We start from the raw sequence: 21,101 nt of genomic DNA, 5'->3' as shown, positions 1-21,101 counted from the left end.
CAATAGGTTGCAGGGGACCAAGAGCGCCCTTGCAATTGGCTTTCTGCTTGCCTGGCTCTGCCACGTGCAGTAATAGAGCCTTCGAAGTGAGGACAACATGGAAGGTAGACAAAAAGCCTAATGTAGAACGGCGGCGGTAATGATATTACAACCCGGGATGCAATTAAATGCAAGGATAAGTATATAACCTATGAACTCCTTATAATTAACACCATTTTTGTCACGAGGAAGGTAAATTAACAGATATTGCTTAAGAGGAACAACAAGAACGAGACAAAATCTTGAACACTGAGAATACAGCCACGTGAAAAGTGGAAAGTTCAAAACTTGATAATCGTTTGGTGCCAAGATTGGATAATTAAACTGATTCCCTGACCTTTCAAATATATGAGAAAATCATATATGTTGAAATACTTTCTGCATTACCGGTATAAATTTATTAATTTATATAACTGGTTATCTGTGTGTTAATGTATTTTATTAGTAGTTTCACAGAGCTTATTATATATTTTTGCCTCGATTATAAGTCTAGATTTTTTTTTTGAATATTTCTTATAACGAAAATGAATGGATAGATATTTTAGATGCTTATTATTTAGTGCTTAAAATCTTACATGGTGCAGTAGCTGATCAGCTTTTCTGCCCGGCGGCTCAAGAACATCCACCTATATACCTGTCTTTTACAATTTATATTGTCAACCGCCCCTATCAAATCAAAACGAAATTAGCCAAAGATAAACTTCAATTAGTCTGCAGAACAAGAATACCTATTATTGTCGTGAGTGATGATTGTTATGTCTGAGAGGGTGCGTACGTGAGTGAAGCGCAGCCGGCAGGCAATTGCTTACATAAGCGATCACAGCCCACCAAGCCTTTATTTACTTTGGACCCTACGGCCCCTAGGGCTTCCCTTTGGATAGAAGGTAGCGCAGACTTAACTTCAGTTGACGTATTGATGACAGCTACTCGTGACAATATCACTTTCTCTGTGGTCTGTTCGCAACATGATGAATCATGAAATCTATCAAATCAAGATTCACAACACAGTAAGACTGTCGTTCAAAACCTACAGATCAGGGTTATGTCCCGCGAAATCTCTTTGTGCTGCGAGTCCGTCAGATAATACGGCTACTCGCCGCACGATTTGTCTATTGAGTGAGAGTTGCCGTGGTTGCTGCCAGACTGTTAATGACACACAGCTTGAGTCTCACCTTTGATATTACTAGTACGTACCGTGCATATCCCAGATTTCCAGATCTGGTTCAGGAAATAAGTCCCCCGCTGACTGTGAGCAGCTATAATGCAACGATGAAATGGCTGTTGCGAAACTCCTACCGAACAGCTTCACCTTGGCCAAAATATAGGCGAAGTGACAAGCAGGGTAGAGACAGCTGAACAATGAAAGCACAATTCCTACCCGCTAAGCAAGGATTACCTCATATATTTATCTAAGCCAGTCACACAAGATAAAGCACGCGCACACAAAGTTGTGAAGTATTTTGATGATCATTTAATTCATTCAACTCATTGTATATACATTTGATTGCCCCAGATTGGTGGTGCAAAACAGCATGACCCCAGGCTGATAATGACAAAAGTCGGACCTTTGTCATTTTCCTTTGGCCTGGTGGGTATATGGTCTGGCTCGTCTTATCTCCATCTAAGCCAAGGGGCTGCATGTGAAAGCGCCACGGACAGTTCCAGCTCGGTATTGGTCGATCTAAATGCGAGGTTAGCACCAAACCTCGAAGGCCGATAGGAGTAGGGAGACAACTTACGATATCCTGAACACTGGAGTAGGTGCCAGCAACGAGGATAATCATACCGATGACGAAGATGATCGCGTTGGAAATCGCGAGCAGCAGGTTCTCCTTGCTGTACCACTTGCCCTTCTTGATGAGCTTGAACCACATCCACGCAGGGAAGTAGAACGTGAAACCACTGATGAACAGGCAGGAGCAGATGGACAGCAGGTCGCTGAAGAACGGGATCGCCTCGGCAATGACCCACGCAATGAAGGTGATAATGGCGATGAGAACGATCCACGTGATCCACCCCATCTTGGTGTTGATGAACCGGATGACGGAGTCCTTGTACATACGGGCGTGGATGTATCGTCCCGCGGTGGTACCGTTGATGGAGCCCGAGATGAAGATGACGGGCAGGGCTACGCCGAATGCAATCTTGGACAGCAGGTCGCCGGCGGAGAGCAGAGCGGGCGATTTGACGGATTGGCCGACAAAGACGTAAATCAGAGCGCCGGTGACAGTGTAGATGACGATCTCGATCATGCCGAGCCACCAGATGGACTTGACGAAGTCCTTAGGAGTGTGCATCTCGTCCATAAATGAGAATTGGCAGACGGCGAATGAGTAGGCAAAGATGATATTGCCAACAGCGATAAAGGCCTCGACGAATGTCAATCCTTCCTTGGGCCACGCCGACCAGTCCGATTCAGGGATCATGCCCTGGCTCTGCTGTACGCCGGTTCCGATAATAGTGATTCCTATGGCAAGAATGATGGACACGAAGTCGATGTATCCCAAAATGGCAACCTCAGCGAACGAGGGCGGGAGGGCCAGCAGAAGCAGGATGATAGCTGACACGATACCGAAGACGAGGGAGCAGGCACCGTTGTCGGTGATGTTTCCGAACGCGATAGCTCCCGTCAAACTGTGCGAACCAACCAGGAAGATGAGCTGGAGCGCAAACATGACACCAACAAGCTCGTAGCCGAACTTGCCCATGAGAAGCTGACCGGCATCGGCGTAATGGGTGATATGCGGGAACGCGAGCTTGACCTGGCCAACAACATACGAGGTGTAGATGGCGATGAAACCGAGCGAGACGCAGAGAATGACACCAGCAACCATACCCAGGGACGCGAAGGCCGAGGGAATCGACAGGGAACCAAGAGCGATGGCCTCGACGATGAGCACGACGGTCAGTCGTTTCCAGCCCAGCCGGTGGAAATTTGCGTGGCCCTCTGCGGCTTTGCGCTTCTCCAGGTCGTTCCAGTCCGTCACCTCGCCGACCTCTGTCTGGCCAAACATGCCAGAGCCTGAGCCTTGTTGGCTCTCATTGGCGCTGACTGTCTTTTCGGCCTTCTTGTCGGTGGAGTCCACTTCGTGAGCGGCTGTGATGTTGTAGTCGGCCATCTTGGGGTGTGGAGCCGAGTCGTTGGGAAATCGTCGACAGCTTGCGAGGGGAGGCCAGAGGTGGAGGGTCAGACTCTGCAGCTTTGTGTAGTTGATGCACAGCTGGCAGTCGGTAATCAGTCACGAGACCTGGACGTTCACAGAGAAGTTTTGCTTGTCTGTTCTGATACGGTCTGGTCTGATCGGCTCGCGTGAAATCGGGCCGCCGAGGTTAATTTTTCAAAGTGGCCACGGGGAGGACGCGGCGATGACGTCCCTTGTCGGCGTTGAAGCTCCGGACCGGATTTAAGAGATGGGGAGGGCTGGCCTTTTTGACTCCTGCCGAGGTCACAGAGATGGGAAAGAAAAAGGGAGAAAAGCGGTGGCAAAAGTGCTCGAGGGAGCAGGCAGGACTAAATATGAATGAGGGTCAAGCTTATCATGAGAGGAGACTTGAGTCGACCGATCAACGGTTGTAGTCCGAACAGGACGTGTAAGTAACTCGTCAGCATCTATCCGCCTCCCCATGCCCCGGTCGTGTCCTGTTCTGTTCTGTCCTCCCGTGCCGTGCCATGCCATGCCCTGCCATACCCGGTCGCGCTTGCTGGCTGGATGGCAGGGCATGGCTGGAATGGACTGGACCGGGCCTCCAGGAACGGCAGTCCTTGTATCTATCCATGGAGAATTCCGAGGTTAGAACCTGACCACCTGACCTGCCAGCATGATCCATACCGTATGTACCGGCACTACCAGTTTGACGGGAGAACTACATAGAACGGACAACGCCTCGGCAGGTTGGTACCGTTGTACTCTGTCCCGGTAGCGCGAATAGCGTATTTGGCAAAAAATGCCGACAAGCGAAGAGGCGCCGAGGCGCATCCGACTCGTGCAGCAAAAATGAGCGAGCGCTCCTAGCCCAACTGCAGCCCCGATGGGGTCAGCTGGCATGCATGACGCACATGGCGAGAGACGATCACTCCCACGGGAGGTGAGGAACAGGTCGCTGCTGGGGCGGCTGGGCGGACGGCCCAGATGGACCAGATGGGGTGCTCTATGCGTCTCGCCATTCTGGCCATTTTGGACCCTGAACAGCCCCGACCCGGAGCACCAGGACCATGACAAGGACCAGGAGCGCCCCGCGTGGGGGAGATAAGCACGGATTGGGAGAAAACTTTAGATCTAAGATCTTGTCAGAAGTACTTGGCTCGTGAAGATGCAAGGGCACGAGCCAGTCGCACTGGCAAGCGTTCATGCAAAATTGTGCGTGGGTTGCAGCTTGTGCAAGATATTGGCCGACTTCTCCCGTCTTCAACGGCGAGCAGTTGAGGGATCAGCCAGGTACCAGCAGGTCAATTTGGACGCATGAGGTGGATATTTGCTCGTAACACGGTGGACCCGAGGGCAAACTCTTATGAAAGAGTTAGCTGACTGGTTGCAGGGGCAAAGGTGACGTCGGGCGGCGCATGCGGCTCTGCGGTGAGCGACTTGGCATGGCGAGTCATTTGGTGTGTAATGGCAATCCGGAAATAAAATGGACGCCGCCATGGGAGATGAAAACTTCCCGTAATAGAATCCACTTCGGCCCTGGCCCTACCCGCCACCCCCCTGCCAACAAGGCTTGTTTCTCCAAGTACCGGCCCACCCAGCCGTCCTGCTTTCTCTCATGATCTTTTTGGCTGGCTCGTCGTACACAAAAGAGAACGCCAAGAAACAGTCCCGTCCTCGTCCGAACTGAAGATGAGAAATCTTTCCTGAATCCTCTCTATCTCTCTGAAGATCTCGGGGCCTGACTCGGCTGAATTAAATGTTCCTTCTTCTGGCCTGTTTCAAAGATAAGAGACATAGACGCCGTCCAACCACAACCGACCTGAGTGTCATACGCAGTGGTAAGTCCAAGGATGCAGCCACCGGGCTATCCGAGGGTGTGGGAGGCCGGCAGCATCGCGGTCAGCACATTGTTGCAGCAAGACATGGTTACATCGTCGACAAGCAGTATTCGTAGTTCCAACTCAGGCTGAATTCTCGTGGTTATTCCTTCCAGATACGGTCACCGATCAGCCGACGTGGTGTCTAGCACAGTTCTCGGCCGAACGCAGGGAACATCCTCCTCTTCTCGTGTAGTCTGTACCTTGCTTCGTATTCCCAAGCTTTCCCTGGTCGACAGCTTTCGTGCCTGGGCGGAGCTTAGCACTGGTGATCGTCGCTGCGGCCACTGGCATGGATTAGCACTTAATAAGCAGGCCAGCCGCGGCACATCCTGGGACCAACGCCTGCAGCTTCGTGACTTCGTGACATCGTGACATCGTGACCTTGATGCCAGTAGCGCTCGACCATCCCCCCATCTCGCATCCAATGGCGCAGCCAGGCGAGCACGAGGTTTGATGCTAGCCGAAACCTTGGGATCCAATGCCATCGAGGGCCCCGTAGCCCCCATGGGGTAAGATGAGTTCTGGGTATGTCTGGTCGGTATGTCCCGATCGCTTCCTCATCTGGGTTTAACGAGCCAAGGGCCGAGCGTAGCCGCCGTCATCCGTCTATCCATCACAACACATCAGGGCACGACGGGCGCGACAAGTACTTTGCTCAGCTTGGATTCCGGCCACTTGCTTTAGCCGTGCTTTTCAATCCTAAAGTAATTTCCTACTTCTGCCAACTCTACTGGTATGCGGTCTGGGTTGGCAGACTTCTATGGGTATCTTGAATACTGACAAGCATGCTCGCAAGCAGGGTGGTCTGCTGTCCGTGCCTCACGTGTGGAATGCCTCCACTCGACCATCCCTCTTTCAATAACCACTAGTCATCATCCCCGAAGTCCTCGGCATCGTACTGCTCTCCCTCTTCGTTCTCATCACCCTGGGTGTCGCCAAGGCCGAAGTCATCGTCGTCGCTGTCCGAATCAGAAAGCTCGGCGCTGCCAGCGCGGCTGGTCTGCTGACTTGTGATTTCGCTGCCAATCAACGATCCTGGACCCTTGCGGTCCATGTTGGTAAGGGCGGCGTAGTTGATCTTGGTTGAGATTCCGCGCCGGTTGGCCGTTTCTTGAGCCGCCTCCTCTGCCGAACTCGCGGGTGTGGCTTGGCCCTCTCCAATGCGTGGCTTGCGCGTGTGTTGCTTGCGCGGCTTCTTGACCGGCGCCATCTTCTTCTTGAACTCCTTCTCCTGCTGGAGACGCAGCCAGTCCTTGTTCTCGTTAAGCCACAGCTGCTCCTTGATCTTGCGCTCATCTTCATTCAGCAAGCAGTTGAGCACTTCCGGGTCGTCAGCGAATTCGTCCTCTGTGACCTCCGGCGCGTCGAGCAGCTGGTTCTGCTGGTAATTGGCCGGCCGCATGTTTTCGAGCTCATCCATCAGCTCTTGGGTGCGCAATCCGGCCAGGTCTGCCGCAGCGGCCCAGACCTTGGAGTTGATGTCCCTAATGTTGCTGAGCATCTCCTCGGCCATCTTGTTCTCATCCTCAGTCCACTCCTCGCTCTCATGGAACAGGGCTGGATTACGCAGGGCACTTCCTTGCAGGCGGTTTCGGTGACTCTTGGCCCCAGGAGCCACAGCTGAGATCTGTGTTCCGGAGCCGCCTGGCTCGCCATTCCCGGTATTTAATTCAGGCAAAGGAACGTCGCCGTACTTGGATGCAAGCGCGTCCACTTCGTCCTGCTCATCTGTAGGCACGGCCTCACTAATGTCATCCTCCGTCAGGCCTTGAGTGCCTTGACTTGGGGGGCTGACAAGTTGACGTTGAGGCAGTGCAGGAATAACAAATCCGTCGGCGTCAGTCCGCGATTGCTCAGATGGGGCGGGCGGAGTACCGTCGTCTTGAGAAGAGGAACCAGACTCCGGCTGGCCGTCTTCCCGTTGTCTCTTGCCAGGCACCAGGGGTTCGCCAGTCTCTTCGTCAATAATTTGTCGCTTGCGCTTGCGACCAGGTTTATTCCTCTTCCTTTCCATCTCCTCCTGGTACTCCTTGGTCTGGCGGTAGAATGCTGGGGGGTCGTGAGACTTCTGTTGACCAGGGAATTCTCCCTTCATGAAGTCACTGATGCGCATCTGCGCGGCCTCGAGCCTAGCGAACTCATCGAGACGGAGCTTTAGGGTAGCCGTCGTGACCTTTGCAACGAAGGAAACCTCGAGAGGGGTTCGACGGTAGTTGAACATTCTGGCAGCAAGGATGAGGGCTGATCCGCAGATTCCGGCGGGTTTGCGGCCAAGCATCATCCAGTCGCGGTCCATTCTCTGTACAATCCGCACAGCAGCTGCCTGGATGGTCTCGGTGTCGCCGTAGAACTCGAGGCGGCTGGCAAGGCGCCTGATGATGTCTTCGGGAACCATGGGCTCGAATGGGTAGTTGGCCTCGTCACCGCCGTAGAGCATGTGGAGCATCTTCTTGAAGGTGCGGCCGAGCAGGAACACGTCCATCTTGACTACATCGGCAATGTCAATGAGCATGACCGGGGTGTTGCGCTCTTTGCGGATAGCCCAATACACGCAGACACTGGCAACCCTAGCCACACTTCGCCCCTGACAAAAGTTTCGACCCAGGACTTCCTTGAACTTGTTGAAGGCCGAAAGGTAAAGCTGGCCCTCGACTTGGCCCAGGTCAAGGCGGTTGAGCAGGCCGATAATAAGATCGCGGCCCTCAAGAATTGACTTGATGCGATTCTCCCCCTCGCCGCCGCCTGCAGCCCGGCGAGGCCCAAAGCCAGGGCCACCAAGGCGGGGACCTGCCTGGTCGTGTCCGACGGTGACACCGAAAGCGATTGCTTGGCCGTTGGAAGCCTCCCCGAACTGAACGTCGGCGACGATGTTGCTGTCGTCGATGACCGCACCGCAAGACTGGCAGGTTCCGTCGACGACATTGGGGGCTGAGCACTTTGGGTTGGGACACTGCGAGCGAGCATTGGTAGGAGGCGGAGAGCCGGCAGAAGAAGAGGCCCTGCTGGCGTTGTACTCGGCAATCTGCTTGCGCCGGTGGTCTCGGTCGTTAATTGCTCGAGCAGGGTTGGGGCGCGAGACCTTGGGTTTGGCGGCCGGCGCCTTGCGGGGGTTTTTGACCATAGACGACATGGCCAGCCGACAAGAGTCTGCGAGCTTGATGACCAAGTAGAAGCAAACAGTAGCGATTTGGTTGATTTGAGGCACAAGCAAGGATGTGAGTCGCCTTGCTGGCCGAAAAGATGAGGCCCGGTGCCGAGGGCAAGAGAAGGCAAATGGATGAGGTGAGGCGAGGTGAGGTGTTGAGTCACCCGCCGAGGGACGACGGTGAGACTGGGGTCGGCAGTAGTCTGTATCCCCGTACGCTTCAATAGAACTCAAGTCAAGAGACGGAGAGGGCAACAAGTGAAAGTATCCCAGGAGGGGTGTGATGCCATTGGGCGATGGGTGTAGATGGTGGATGGTGGATGGGACTGCTGTTGACGCGAGTTGGGTGTTGCGTCGGCGAAATTGTGAGCCGCGCGTGTTGGATTTTGTCGGCTGGTTCAATGGGAAAATTCAGCGTGCAAATTGGGGAAAATTGCAAGTCGGCGTGGGCCAGAGCGGGGCCCCACGCACGGGCCCACAAGCATTTCTCTGCGGGCGATCTCGCTTAGTCAGGCGGGGCCGGAGCCTGCACCTGTTGAAAACAGAAACAGACACGACAGGCGACGGGTTCGAGCACAGCTTGCTGCCACAAAAAAAAAGGCAGAAGATAAAAAGACTCGAGCAGCAACCGAGCCCCCGTTTCTCAGCCAAATACCACACACAGTACTCGCCGTCCCTTGCACTCTACCAGGGACCTCATCCACAAAATCCATCCCTCCGACTTTACGATGATCTAAATTTAAGTCTATCGAAATTGTTCCCCCAAGTATCCCACCGATCTTGTGCTATCTCACCTTGTCGCTGATTCCCCCTACTTGGGTAGAACACTTTCAACTGGGCACTGGTGATTCCAAATAATTACTGAGGTACGTTTTTGAAATCTACTACTTGACAAATCAGTCCTTTTCTTCTTTTTCTTCCGAGTGTTGCTACTCGCAAAGACAAGCGGCTTTTCCATGCTCGCGAGAACCGACATTGTCTCTCGCTTCCTTCTGACCTTTCCTGTCGATCCATACAGTTCACAGCCATTCTGCGGCTTGACCCATGGCAATCAGCTCGCTGCCCCTTCGTGACGACACGGCTCCTATTTTGGCATTGCCGTGTTGCCCAACATCCCTACGAGATAGCTAGAAGTCTTAGAAAAGGTCCAATCATTTTCTGCACTGCTTTGAAAACTCTATGTGCTTGCAGACCAGGTACACAGTGACGAAAGACGCGTGAAAACATCGGACCAAAGTACCGTTGAACAATTGATGTGAGTAATGTTCCCCAACTTCGGACGAGAACCTGCGTTGTGCACATTTTGGTTTGCTGGAGGTTTTATCTGTACACAGTACACCCTATTTTCCTTGAGCACCTACCTATACTACTTAATCACTGCATTTCGAGCCACGTATGTCTCGCACGGTTATTCAAGAAACTGCACGCTGAATAGGAAGACCGGTGACCTTGAAAATATGTTGGCACTGGATGGTCAAGCACACACACGATCACTTCAGCATGCTGAAACGGCCATCGAGTGTTGTCTGACTTCCTTGAACCGGAATTCGCACGCCGGCTTAACAAACTCGCGTGGCGTGTTTTCAGAGTCGAAAATGCCAACACTCCAAGGTTTTGGCTAGTTTTGTTCTTGAATTGAGCCAATGCCACTCGACAAATTAAGTCCTAGTCCAGGTGCCCAACACCCTTAAAACTTTGCCGCTTTGCCAAGGGGTCCAGCTCCATGAATGCTAAAAGAGGTATTATTAATTTTGGATGCGAATCAGAGGGCAAGCGAGCGGTACCAAGTTCGCAATTCTGCCCAGATACATTTCTACCAGGGGTTCTGCGTCACAAAAGTCCAAGCAGCTGGCATGAAGAAGCTGCTTTTGATCGAACAATCCCGCTGTTAATGTCTACATATTGCACTTTGACGACTCATCGGTCCAGAGGTCTAAATTAGGCAGGCTTTCACGACAGCGTTTGGAACGCACCTGGAATTCTACACATGGGGAAGGCCGGCGTCTCGGATCTCGGTGCTTGTCGCTCGAAAACCTTATGAATGAAAACGCGACTTAAACGCCGATGAAAGGCCCTCGCCCCTGAAACAGCCGCACAGCTTGAGGAAATTGAATGTACTCAGGCATGTACGCAGTAAAGCCCGGCTGGGCAACGACACTGTCGTTTTCCGCCCACTTGCCTTCGCCTTAGGTGCCGTTTGGCACTCGGAATGAGCCGATGTTCCAGGTCCACTTTTTAAGTCGGCCAAGACTTGCTTGAAGATCGCGAGTCTCTTTTTCTTAGTGATAGTTCAGCCCGGTCAAACTTTAATGATCCCCAATGTCACATTCTATTAGCAGCCTCGCTATATCTGAAGCGCAATAGGTTTCGCACAGTGGGTCTGGATCTTGTTGAGACCTCTACGGCCTGATCGCTGCTTCGCAAGAGCCTGGTAAGTTACCTTCATACCTGGTGTTGAACCGTAGAGCTGATTATCAAAAGACAATGTCACGAGACTGCTGAGGACTCTGCTAACATAAAAATGCTGCAATATTTTTCCTCTCAAAAGCGTTCGTCTTCATGCTCATCACTGCCATGGTAAGTCGCATATTGAATAGATATGGCTGTCCAAATCTTGCGACTGGACAACTTGTGGTCGCAATTTCAAATCTCAAATTCAGCAAGACTTTCTTTTCTCGTCCAAGATCTCTATGGGCATCGTATCAAGCCACGCTCTCTTGCTTCATGTTGGCAGTCAATCACATGCTAGATACCACGGAGACTCTGCAGCAAGGTTTGAGTTCCTTCGACTCTGTTGATCTTACATGTGGGATATTTAGCACGAACTTGGTCACCAAGCACGTCAATCTTCGGTGCGGGAAGCTTAAATTTTCTCCGGTATACTGAACAGGGGTGAAGGCCCATCTAGGAACGTGTCCCAGATACTGCTTCATGTATCAGTGCGATGTGCTTGAGCCTAGACGAAGGATGGGCGGCAATGCCTGACAATGACACCCACAACACTGCAACGTCTGGGCCGAAGTATCTGCAGCCAAGGGGGCCATCTTCGCCTTCCATTGAGCTCTCAGACGTCTTGCATGACGGGTCACCATCACAAATAAACCGACGAGCTACTTCGATGCCGTTTCATCCCTTCGCCTGATAGCAACTCTCCAGTTAGGCTTTCAACTTGAAAGCTACCTTCCTCCTGTATCGGATGACGAAGAGATCGGATCATGTCAAGAGCTCAGATGGATTCCTGAGGGATGGAGATCCGCGCTGGCGCGTGATTTACCTTTCATGTCGGAACTTTGGAACCTCAAAGCTAAACCTGCGGCTGGACGTCGCCTTGGCCTAGTTGGCTTTTCAGGAGCATAGAAGTGGTTTGATCCTCATCTAGGCAACATCTCGGGGAACCATCTCGAGGCTTAGAAATGTACAATAAAGACCTACCTACAAGTCTTATAAATCGAAAGATAGCATCACAATGCCCGCAAAAGTTCGCATACAGGGACTGTCATCATCCGGTTCCATTCTCTTCGAGAAAGACCCGCCACGTCGCACCTACAACAAAATGGCATCCATTCCAAAGGCTCACATTGAGATGCACCGAGGAGGGGACGATGGAAGCCCGCCTCTCATCATTAAGCAGCCGGTGATGCTCGAGCCGACCGAGCTCCGCGCCGGTGTCCAAAGGCCGAAACAGATGTTCATGTCGCTGAACGACGCTGTCAGGGGTCATCTCGTGGCTATGATAGGGGAATATCTCGGCACGACCATGTTTCTCTTCTTCGGATATATCGCGGCGCAGACGGCGAATGAGAAGCAAGACATTACCCTGCGTGCGTCCATTGGGGCGGCTGGCGCGCCTGCTGGGCCCAGCTTGCTACAGATCTCGTACATATCCGCCGTATTTGGGCTCAGCCTTGCTGCCAATGTTTGGATTTTCTACAGAGTTAGTGGCGGAATGTTCAACCCATCGGTGAGTATTGTCAGACTTCTTGGGCCATTCTCACCTTCTGTCGCTAACACCAGCGACAGATTGCCTTCGGCTTATGGTTGTCAGGCGCGTTTAACTGGGTCCGGCTTGTCTGTGTTATACCGGTCCAGTTTCTCGGGGGCATTACGGCAGCCGGCCTTGTTGCGGGCATCCTTCCAGGACCACTCAAGGCTGAGAACTCCGTCGGTGAGGGCATCAGCACAGGCGGAGGCTTCTTGATGGAAATGTTTCTCACAGCGGAATTGATGATCACTATCTTGATGCTTGCCGTTGAAAAGAGTCGAACCACATTTATGGCGCCCCTTGCTATAGGTGTCGCTCTAACGATCATCCACCTTGTCGGTAAGTGCGTTAAAAAGGGTCTTAAAAAATCTGGCATCGGATGAGGCTGACAGCTGTGAACGTGCAGGGATAAACGTCAGCGGCGCCTCCGTAAATCCAGCACGCACACTCGGACCCGCGGTGGTCAACAACAACTACGTATCGGAGTTCTGGATCTATTTTATTGGTCCTACCCTCGGCGCAGCCATTGCGGCAGGCATCCGTCACTTGCTCAAAGCCCTGGCCTATCAGACCGCCAACCCAGGTCAAGATTCCGATGGCATGGAATATTTCCGTGTGGTGGCTTCCTCGTCGCAGGGATCAGTGTATCCATCACCGGCGTGGCGCCGTAAGCCAAAGACATCGGAGGACACAGAACTGCTCCTTCAAGACATGGTGAAGCCGAGAGAGGTCTTGCATGATTTTCCTTGAATCACAGGCGGAGTCCGTGATTGTGACAACAACAGAAATTCCCTACCTACACATGGTGGGCTATATGCGCTGGTATAGAGTCGTGAGCGAATGTGTGTCTTTCCATACATTGTTTGACATGTTTTGGCTGGCAAATTTGAATTGACAGTTGAGCTTTACTTGCGAACATGCCGTATATACATCAAGGGGGGCTAGACAGCTGCGTGAAGAGACTAGGCTTTCGGTAAAGTCATCTTAATGAGAGAAGATATGACCTGGACTGGCAAAGATGGATATCGAAATGCTTCAATATTCCGATGTGCTCATGTTCTGATCAGCAGCAAGTCGAAACATCAAACCACAGAAACTGTCAACAATTCTCAATGCAAAGGCTTGACTTATTTTCTAGTATTCAAAAAGTAAAGCTTCTGCTGCCGGGTCTACAGGAGAAATACAAGAAAAACCTTCAGGCCCACCGATGATTTTACCGCACATGTCTTTTTTTGTATCGTGCTCCAGACCGCATGTTAAGCCGCTCAGTGGGCGACAGAGAGGATAGTCAGTCTGGGCAAAATATTCAGTAGAATGTAGGGAATCATTGGTGGCTTTCATTGGAGCTGGAAGAAAAGATGCTGTGGCATTGGAGGGCGGCAAGCAGATGGTAAGGAAATCTGGCGGGACATTTTAATTGCCCGCAAATGCCTACGTGACATCTGTTTGGGCACATACAGACTGTGACTTACTTGTGCTTTGTTTTTCGAACTTAGCTCTGAGGTAGCTCTTCATTTGTAAGTCAGTCATTCACAGCTTGGGTGCTTCTGCGAACCCGCTCGACCTGCCCCTGTCTGTCGCCTCAAACCTTTGAATTACGAGCGAATTAACAACCCCAACGTAAAACCGTCTCCACTTCACTTTTTGATTTTAAATCTTCCTAATCCTTGGAACAGGAGCACCTCTCTGCATCTACTAATTAGAAAGAGATCGATGACTGTGGCACGCGTTGTGTAATCCTCTGGAGGACTAAGTCACATCGTAACCTACAAGTAAGTCAATTACACATGTCGTGCGCAAACAGTTCACCTGCAAACTGACCAATTCAAAACAAGCAGTCTCATCATTTACTTAGAAGCTTCTGACAACCACGAAGACAAACCCTTTTAGTGTTGGCCCCGACACGATCTCACCCCACAACCATACACGAAAGTGAAGGGAACCTTCAATCTCCCCGTCGGTCGACTCGACGCCACCAAAATTCGAATAAATTACAGTCATGGCCGACACTGTGGACCATCTGGCGCGGCTGCCAGCGAAACTACTTGATCAAATTGCCAAGGACTGCCTGTCACCTAAGGATCTTGCTTCTTTAACCATGACGAGCTCGCACTATGCGGCAATGGTGATCCCCATACTTCGCAAGAAGAGGACCAGAGATGAGTGGGCAGATCCATACAAACCTTCGACAATCCAAACATCAGCTGCTGTAGTTTCTGGTGACACTCAAGGTCCAGATTACCTGGCCAAACTGCCAGCTGAGATCCTGCTGCACATCGCCGAGGACTCCTGCCTGTCGACCAGAGATCTCGCTGCTTTCGCACGCACGAGTTCACGATACACTGACACAGTCATTTCGGTCCTCTACAAGAAGAATATCAGGGAAGAGAACGCAAATGCCCGTAAGCTCTTCCGTTATACGGACATCAGTTGCCCTCTACTGGTCATCTTTGAACACACACTGATAAAAGAATTACACAGTTCTCTGGGCTACCATAAAACAGAGTACCAATACCCTGGCCCTTCTGATTAGAAACGGAGCCGACATCAACAATGTGGACGCTTCGATGCATCTAGACGAGCCCTCGCCATACCAATGGGTCGAGCATCTCCGCAATTGGAATCCACATGCAGAACTCCAAACGAGCGCTGCAAGGTCCCTCTCGTTCTACGAAGACGATAGCACCAGTCAATGGGACGACCGTTTGTCGAACGTTTCCTCTTCTGACCAGGTTGATGCAAACTACGCACCTGCGACTTCAGTCACTCCAATTACGATGCCTGCCATTACAACACCGCCGACTACATTTCCTGCCAGTACAATGCCTACGGTCTCAGTTCCTGCGGGCCCCCTGACTGCGGCTCAAGCTGGATCATACTACGCCGCCGCGTTTCTGGCTCCTTTGCCTTTAACTTTCATACCTGCAACCCGACCGCGGAGCCGCCCAGAGGCACCGAGGAAGTTCAAATACACTCCCTTGACGTTGGCTGCTCGAAGAGGCCGTGCTAAAGCGGTTGATTGGCTGCTCAAAAACGGAGCTGATACAGAGATTCCAGCGCGCGACTTGTGTGGTTGTGACAACGAGCTGCAAATTTCCAGGGGCATGTGGAGGATTCGGCCACTGGTAGCATCAACCCTGGAACGGCCGGAGTGGACAGCACTGCACCTGGCTGTTCATTACAACCATAGCAGTATCGTCCAGCTGCTCATTTCCCACAGTGCCAATACTCAGCAAATCTGTCGTGTCGAGGACGGTCCTTGCACCGTACTCCACACTGCCTTCGCCCACAAGCGCAAGTCCATTATCGAGTCCTTGATATATGGGCTTCAGGGAACCAACATGGTCGAAATCAATGCCAAAGGCCGAGGTGGCATCACCCCTTTGCACCTTGCCTACTGTATGCGAGACGAGGCGCTCATAGAACTGGCACTGAAATTCGGCGCCTATATCAACCTTGAATACGATGTTGATGGAAATCAATGGACCCTCTTCTCGATGGCCTGCGCGCAGAGCGACTGGGCTTTTGCCTTGAGGCTCTTGAAGCTCGGTGCCAACCCGGACTTTGATCTCGCAAGAAATCCTGGTTGGCGTTTGACAACACAAGACTTCATAAGTCCGGTCACTGCGGGTTTCGATGATGACAGACGAGCTCTCAGAGATGAGATAGACCATATCAAGCGAGACCAAGAGGTGGCTCGCTTGTGAAAGCAAAACCCACAGACTGGCATGTGTGGCGGGAATGGAGCAACTGAGTTGGAGAAGGGTCACGCTGGATGTTTCTTGTCGTTGGTCACCGGCATGACAACTCTTGGTGGAGACTTGTTTGAGGTAGTCTGGGTTTGAATCAGGAGGTTGGCCCAATAACGGACTAAGCTCATCACTTTCTACCGACAACGACGCCAACACCCAATTAACGGTGACTGAAAATATCAGAAGGCAATATCTGTTTTTGTCTGAGACGAAGGAGTCTTGCGGCTCTTATACAATCGTTTTATACATCTTGAAAATCGACAGATGCTGGACCACCAAGCAGTGGATGGAATGAATGACTGCCTGTGGGAGAGGTTAGGTGTCAAGTCAATCGTTTGCGGGCTCGATTCTTCGAGGGTCCTCATCGTCTTTCTGCACGTTAATTGGACTGCATAGAAAGAGGTGATGTGGTTGAGAGGTGGGAAATCGCATCTAACAGTGGCCTGGTCAAAGTTCTGGTGCCTATGATGGAATTCCGATGTTGCACTATCGCCGGTCCATGCATTCGATTGGACTAACACAATGACATGCCAGTTGAGCATTAGATTGAGGAGACGATTCAGGTGGTAGCTAGATGCAGTCATCAATATTGCACTGTTACATTCACGAACGCCAAGAGACCGATAATTGCGCCGTACGTATGGCCCAATAAAGGAAATCCACCTGTCCTTTTGAGTGAATAAGAAACGTAAACAGGAGAGAATCCAAGTAGAGAGAGAGAGTAAGCATCGTGGACGTTTGAGTGCAAAGGATCAACCAAGGCCCACAGCTCGGCATGACATTGCACCAACGCTGGTGTCCAAGTCCAGCGCTTAGTTTCTTACCCCGCCATTCAGTTCATGATTACAAGAAGACACCTACACCTCGTGCAACGGACACAGCAACACAGTCAGATTACAGAACATCCAGCTAATCAAAACGGAATCTTGAGCTCACAATGTCTTCCTTCACGATCAAAGCATCGCCTGACACCGATATTTGGAGGAAGCCGCCTTCAACAGACGTGTTCACTGGTACGCCTGTTCCCAGTCACTTCTCATCGATGAAGCGAATTACAACTGATTGATTTGTCCCAGCCCCTCGAGGTGCTGATGCTGGCAGCAAGACCACAGCGCCATTGTCGTCCTTCAAGTCGGCCCGTGTGTCTTTCCTGCTCTACCCCAAGGAGCAGTACGATCAAGCCGGCCTCGTGCTGTCCTTCAAGTCCTCAGGGGCAAGTGGTCCTCTATCCGGCGACTCCCCTCCCAAGTGGCTCAAGACAGGCGTCGAGTATTACAACGGCGTGCCCAAGGCTGCGACTGTAGCTTGTGACTCATGGGCTGACTGGAGTCTCGCCGACGTCGTCAAAGGCAAGGAGGGTGACTGGGTCACGGTGCTTGTGGAGAACGGGCAAGACGTCCTCGGGAAGAGCTTCTGGATCTACCAGGTCGTAGACGGGGAGAAGGTCCCATTGAGGGAGGTGTGTTGGGTGTTCGGCCACGGCGACCCAGAGAAGTGGGAGATCAGTGTTGAAGCGTATGCCTGCCGGCCAGCCAAGGAAGCCGGAGATCTTGTGGTTGAGTTCAAGGATTTCGATGTGCAGTGGACCTAGAAGGACGCTTTCACCAGGGAGATTAAGGATACCAGACGGAAGGTGCACAGCTCTGACAAGCCACATTAGACTTTGCAGGAGTGAGGATTGAAATGTGATACGAAGAAGTAGGATGGTGAACTGCCAGCCTGATCGCCTCCTTCCCTGACTGCTCATGGCAGAGCCAGACTCGGAGAAAGACGCTGAGCTGGTCAACGTTCCTCCTACCAGAAGACCACACAATTGGACACAGTCTCATTGATACAAGAGTAATACCTAGGTACATGTGTAGCCGGAGCTGGTGAAAAGTAGATACAGAATAAGACATCGCATTTCACTTGACACACAAGCAGAACGAAAGTCAGCAACGTGTGACATCCAAGGAGAATGAACGGATTACTGATGACCAGCTTCGGGGTCAAATATCGGGACAAGGCGGCCATGCGTTTAGGCAAGTCACCCGTGTCAGCCGCCAGCATATCACGAACACCAGGAATGAATTATGGTCATGGACAAGTTTTGGAGGTGGCCGGATCTCCCATTACCAAGGCCCCCTCAAGAGGGCGCGTTGCTATCTAAGCAGAGCCAAAGGCGCGAGCGCAAATAGCCCGAAGTAGAATACATAGACATCATACAGTACACGAAGGAATGTTGGTATCATCATCGAACTTCGTCAGTCGTAAAGCAGCGAAAGACACGCCAAAGCTCTGCTAAACAACGCGCAAGGGTTTAAACACCAAGTTGCAGGCCACACACGTTCAGGTACAGAATCGAAAAAAGAATCGCTGCTCCATCAAGTTCATCTCATAACTTTCTCCTCCTCAGCCCTCCAGCTTCTTCCCCTGATCATTTGACAAAGGAAAAGTAATCAAGGCCTTGTCGAAAGGTCGTCGTTGTAACAATTTGGTTCTTTGTTGCTGTGAGATGCGATGTCGGCAGACGGAAGAGACAGTCAGGTCACAGCAGGCAGCTCGGGCTGGCCGAGTTGTGCTGTTGTACCGGTGTAAAGCATTCTGGATGATTTGTTGTGTTTTGTCTCCTTTCCGGCCGCCGTTCTGGAAGAAGCAGGGATCTTTTCCACGATGAGACAGTCTAGTTAAAGAGTCCGCATGAGAAACAAGAACCCGCAGAAACTTTCCCGAACATGAATGGCAAAACCAAGAAAAATCATTGAGCTGAGAGATAAACAATCGCGTAACACAAACTCCAGGTGTGTGTGTGGTGTGTAAAAGATGGATCGGGGTGGGTGGTTGTTGTTGATCCGTGTTGAGGAGCGGAAAACTGCCCGTGAAAAAATCAAAACAACGCTCGCTTCGAGATATCCTCTGAACGCCGGCTCGCCATGCGTTAAAGAGAAAAATCAAAACCCTGTCCCAAGATCCAATTGTTCCAAAAAAAAAATATCAGCGCTTAATGAAACACGCAAGGCATCAACAATCGTAAGCAAGGGGAACGAATGCAGAAAGGAGACGGGCCACTCGGAGTAGGTGTTCTTGTGGGATCCCGCAGTGTCTTGTCCAAGATCATCGTCCCGATCTTTCCCGGGCAGGATGGCATTAACGAAGCGAACCCTGTCCCTTCCTCATGTTCCCCTTGGTAAAAATTCAAAATCAAAATTGGTGAGATCGGCCAACCTCCATAGAGAAGTGAAGAAGCAGAAACAAATCTAGCATCTCCCAAATGGCCGCGTGTTCCAAACTTGATGTGAGTTTTCGACCATGGGGGAGGATAAAAGCAAAGAACGCCTCTGAAAATGCCGGATCAGATCAAAAATCGTGGAGTAGAGCAGAGCAGGTTCCCAAACTGAAAAGAAAACCAGATACCCAAGCGTGTATCCCATGTGTTCCTCAAAAGCAGACTCCCTCCATAGCTGCAGAATCAGGAACCTCGCATAGTGTATCATTCTCTTGTCTTTAATAGTGGAAACGCCGACGGAACGCCCGTAGGAAGAAATTGGGATTCGGATCCACCTGCTCATCGCGAGGTCTTCGTATGTCGACCCGGACAAGCCTGACAGACTTCTCCTCGGGAACCCTCCTGGGCGGAGTGGTGTTGCCCTCAAATAGTCCGCGGCGAGCCCTTGTTCCCCGCCTCGATGACGTCGTCGAGGTGGTTGCACATCGCGACAAACAAGTCAAAGTACAGTTTGCTGCCCTCTCCTCCCTTCTCCATCTCGGCCTGCAAGGTGCCCGACCTCTTGAAGGTCTTGCGGCACCGGATGATCAGTGCCAGGTAGTGGGCGCGCAGGCGGCTGTCCGAGTCCGGGGTGTGGGCATAGCAGTACTGGGCTGACCGCAGGATGGTGCCCACGTCAATACCAGACTGAAGCCCTTGCTTCCGCAGCGCCAGCCGCTTCAGCTCTTCCAGCCCGTACCGCTCGGCCGCACAGTAGACCACGGTGTCCCGAAGGAGATGATGGCCCACTGACGGCAAGAAGAGGGTAGCCTCGACAGCCGCAGGTTGATATGGTGATGATGCTGCGCGGCCACCTCCGTAGGTATTTTCTGAGTTGATTTTGGGGGATGCGTTTGGTGTGCCCCCTCGGCGCGAAGGAACGCTGTCCTCGAGCTCCCAAGAGTTGCGGTGCTTGTTGTGCAGCAGCCGCGGGTAGTAGTCACCCTTGTAGAGGTATTCGAGGACCGCCGAGAAGACCTCCGGCTCCTCATCCGGGAGCGCGATTCTCCTGGACTGCGCGTACGACTGCTCGAGGTATCCGCCCTTCAGGGCCTGTTCGAAGAACGGGCTTTGCAGGAGGACGTCCTCGTGAGCCGCGAATAGTCGCCCCTCCCTGCCGATGGTCAAAGTGACGATAGGTGAGGGCGCGAGGTTTGCCTTGGAGGCATCTTGTGCTTTGGCCGAGTCGGCCTTCAATCGTGAAGCCGACCCGGAGGCCTCGCGTTCGGTAAGCGACCGCTGCAGTTTCGACAACTTGGTAGGATCCCGTACGGAACCCGCATTCGTGCCCTTCCGGGCCAACCTCGCCGACTTGTCCACACGGTGCTGAGAATCCATTGCCGCACCAGCTTGCTGGGTGTTGGTGTTGGACCTCAAGCGCTTGAACATCTTGGTTGTGGTGACGTAGTATCGGTCGTCGGCGGGTGTTTTGACCTTGACTCTTCGGCGGCGGAGCTCCAACTTTCGTTCGTGTTGTAGCCTCGCCTGTTCAAGTTTCTTTGGAAAGCTGACTTGCGAAGAGCACGCGGATTCGAGTCGCACGGGACGGCGGAAAGACAAAAACGAACAGAACGGGAAAAGCACTGTGGCGGATTCCGCGGTGTTGCTGCCTTGTCCTTCGGGTGATTCGGTACCAAGAGAGTGACGAGACGAACGAAAACCAGATAAGAAACTCCCGCGATCGAAAGAACGACGGAACGAGAGTTGGGGAAAACAAAAGCAAACGCTGACACACAAAAGATTGACGAGAGGGCCCGTGAAGAAATACCACTGGTTGCACGTAACGATTGTCCAGCTCAGTAGATATCCTATATGCACTTGGCGCCCTGTGTGTTCGTGGTGGGGGGGAGGGAGAAGAAAGAGGAGAAAGATTTGGAAAGGTATGGGTGGTTGACGGGGATATTTATGCAGCA

General features: G+C 52.0%; 6 protein-coding genes across 6 annotated transcripts; 3 read left to right on the top strand and 3 right to left on the bottom strand.

Annotated features, from left to right (window-relative positions):
• Positions 1-1,660: 1,660 nt before the first annotated feature.
• On the bottom strand, positions 1,661-3,158 carry J7T55_013005 (uncharacterized protein; the record flags this gene model as incomplete). Its single annotated transcript, XM_053141651.1, has 2 exons — positions 1,661-1,720; positions 1,779-3,158. The coding sequence occupies 2 exons, from the start codon at positions 3,156-3,158 to the stop codon at positions 1,661-1,663; spliced, it is 1,440 nt and encodes a 479-aa protein (XP_052995352.1).
• Positions 3,159-5,930: 2,772 nt separating this feature from the next.
• Positions 5,931-8,195, bottom strand: J7T55_013004 (transcription initiation factor iib; the record flags this gene model as incomplete). Its single annotated transcript, XM_053141650.1, has 1 exon — positions 5,931-8,195. One exon carries the CDS (start codon positions 8,193-8,195, stop codon positions 5,931-5,933), a length of 2,265 nt encoding a protein of 754 aa, XP_052995351.1.
• A 3,481-nt stretch (positions 8,196-11,676) lies between these two features.
• On the top strand, positions 11,677-12,942 carry J7T55_013003 (aquaporin; the record flags this gene model as incomplete). The annotated part of the gene is made up of 3 exons (XM_053141649.1): positions 11,677-12,171; positions 12,231-12,531; positions 12,599-12,942. 3 exons carry the CDS (start codon positions 11,677-11,679, stop codon positions 12,940-12,942), a joined length of 1,140 nt encoding a protein of 379 aa, XP_052995350.1.
• Positions 12,943-14,191: 1,249 nt separating this feature from the next.
• On the top strand, positions 14,192-15,899 carry J7T55_013002 (kinase pkk2; the record flags this gene model as incomplete). The annotated part of the gene is made up of 2 exons (XM_053141648.1): positions 14,192-14,594; positions 14,674-15,899. 2 exons carry the CDS (start codon positions 14,192-14,194, stop codon positions 15,897-15,899), a joined length of 1,629 nt encoding a protein of 542 aa, XP_052995349.1.
• A 982-nt stretch (positions 15,900-16,881) lies between these two features.
• J7T55_013001 (uncharacterized protein) lies at positions 16,882-17,535 on the top strand (the record flags this gene model as incomplete). The annotated part of the gene is made up of 2 exons (XM_053141647.1): positions 16,882-16,957; positions 17,021-17,535. The coding sequence occupies 2 exons, from the start codon at positions 16,882-16,884 to the stop codon at positions 17,533-17,535; spliced, it is 591 nt and encodes a 196-aa protein (XP_052995348.1).
• A 2,037-nt stretch (positions 17,536-19,572) lies between these two features.
• On the bottom strand, positions 19,573-20,577 carry J7T55_013000 (uncharacterized protein; the record flags this gene model as incomplete). The annotated part of the gene is made up of 1 exon (XM_053141646.1): positions 19,573-20,577. The coding sequence occupies one exon, from the start codon at positions 20,575-20,577 to the stop codon at positions 19,573-19,575; it is 1,005 nt and encodes a 334-aa protein (XP_052995347.1).
• Positions 20,578-21,101: the final 524 nt, after the last annotated feature.

This window comes from Diaporthe amygdali (assembly GCF_026229845.1).
Source record: "Diaporthe amygdali strain CAA958 chromosome Unknown NODE_9_length_1275696_cov_64_842800, whole genome shotgun sequence".
NCBI lineage: Eukaryota > Fungi > Ascomycota > Sordariomycetes > Diaporthales > Diaporthaceae > Diaporthe > Diaporthe amygdali.
This window is presented reverse-complemented; position numbering and strand designations above follow the sequence as displayed.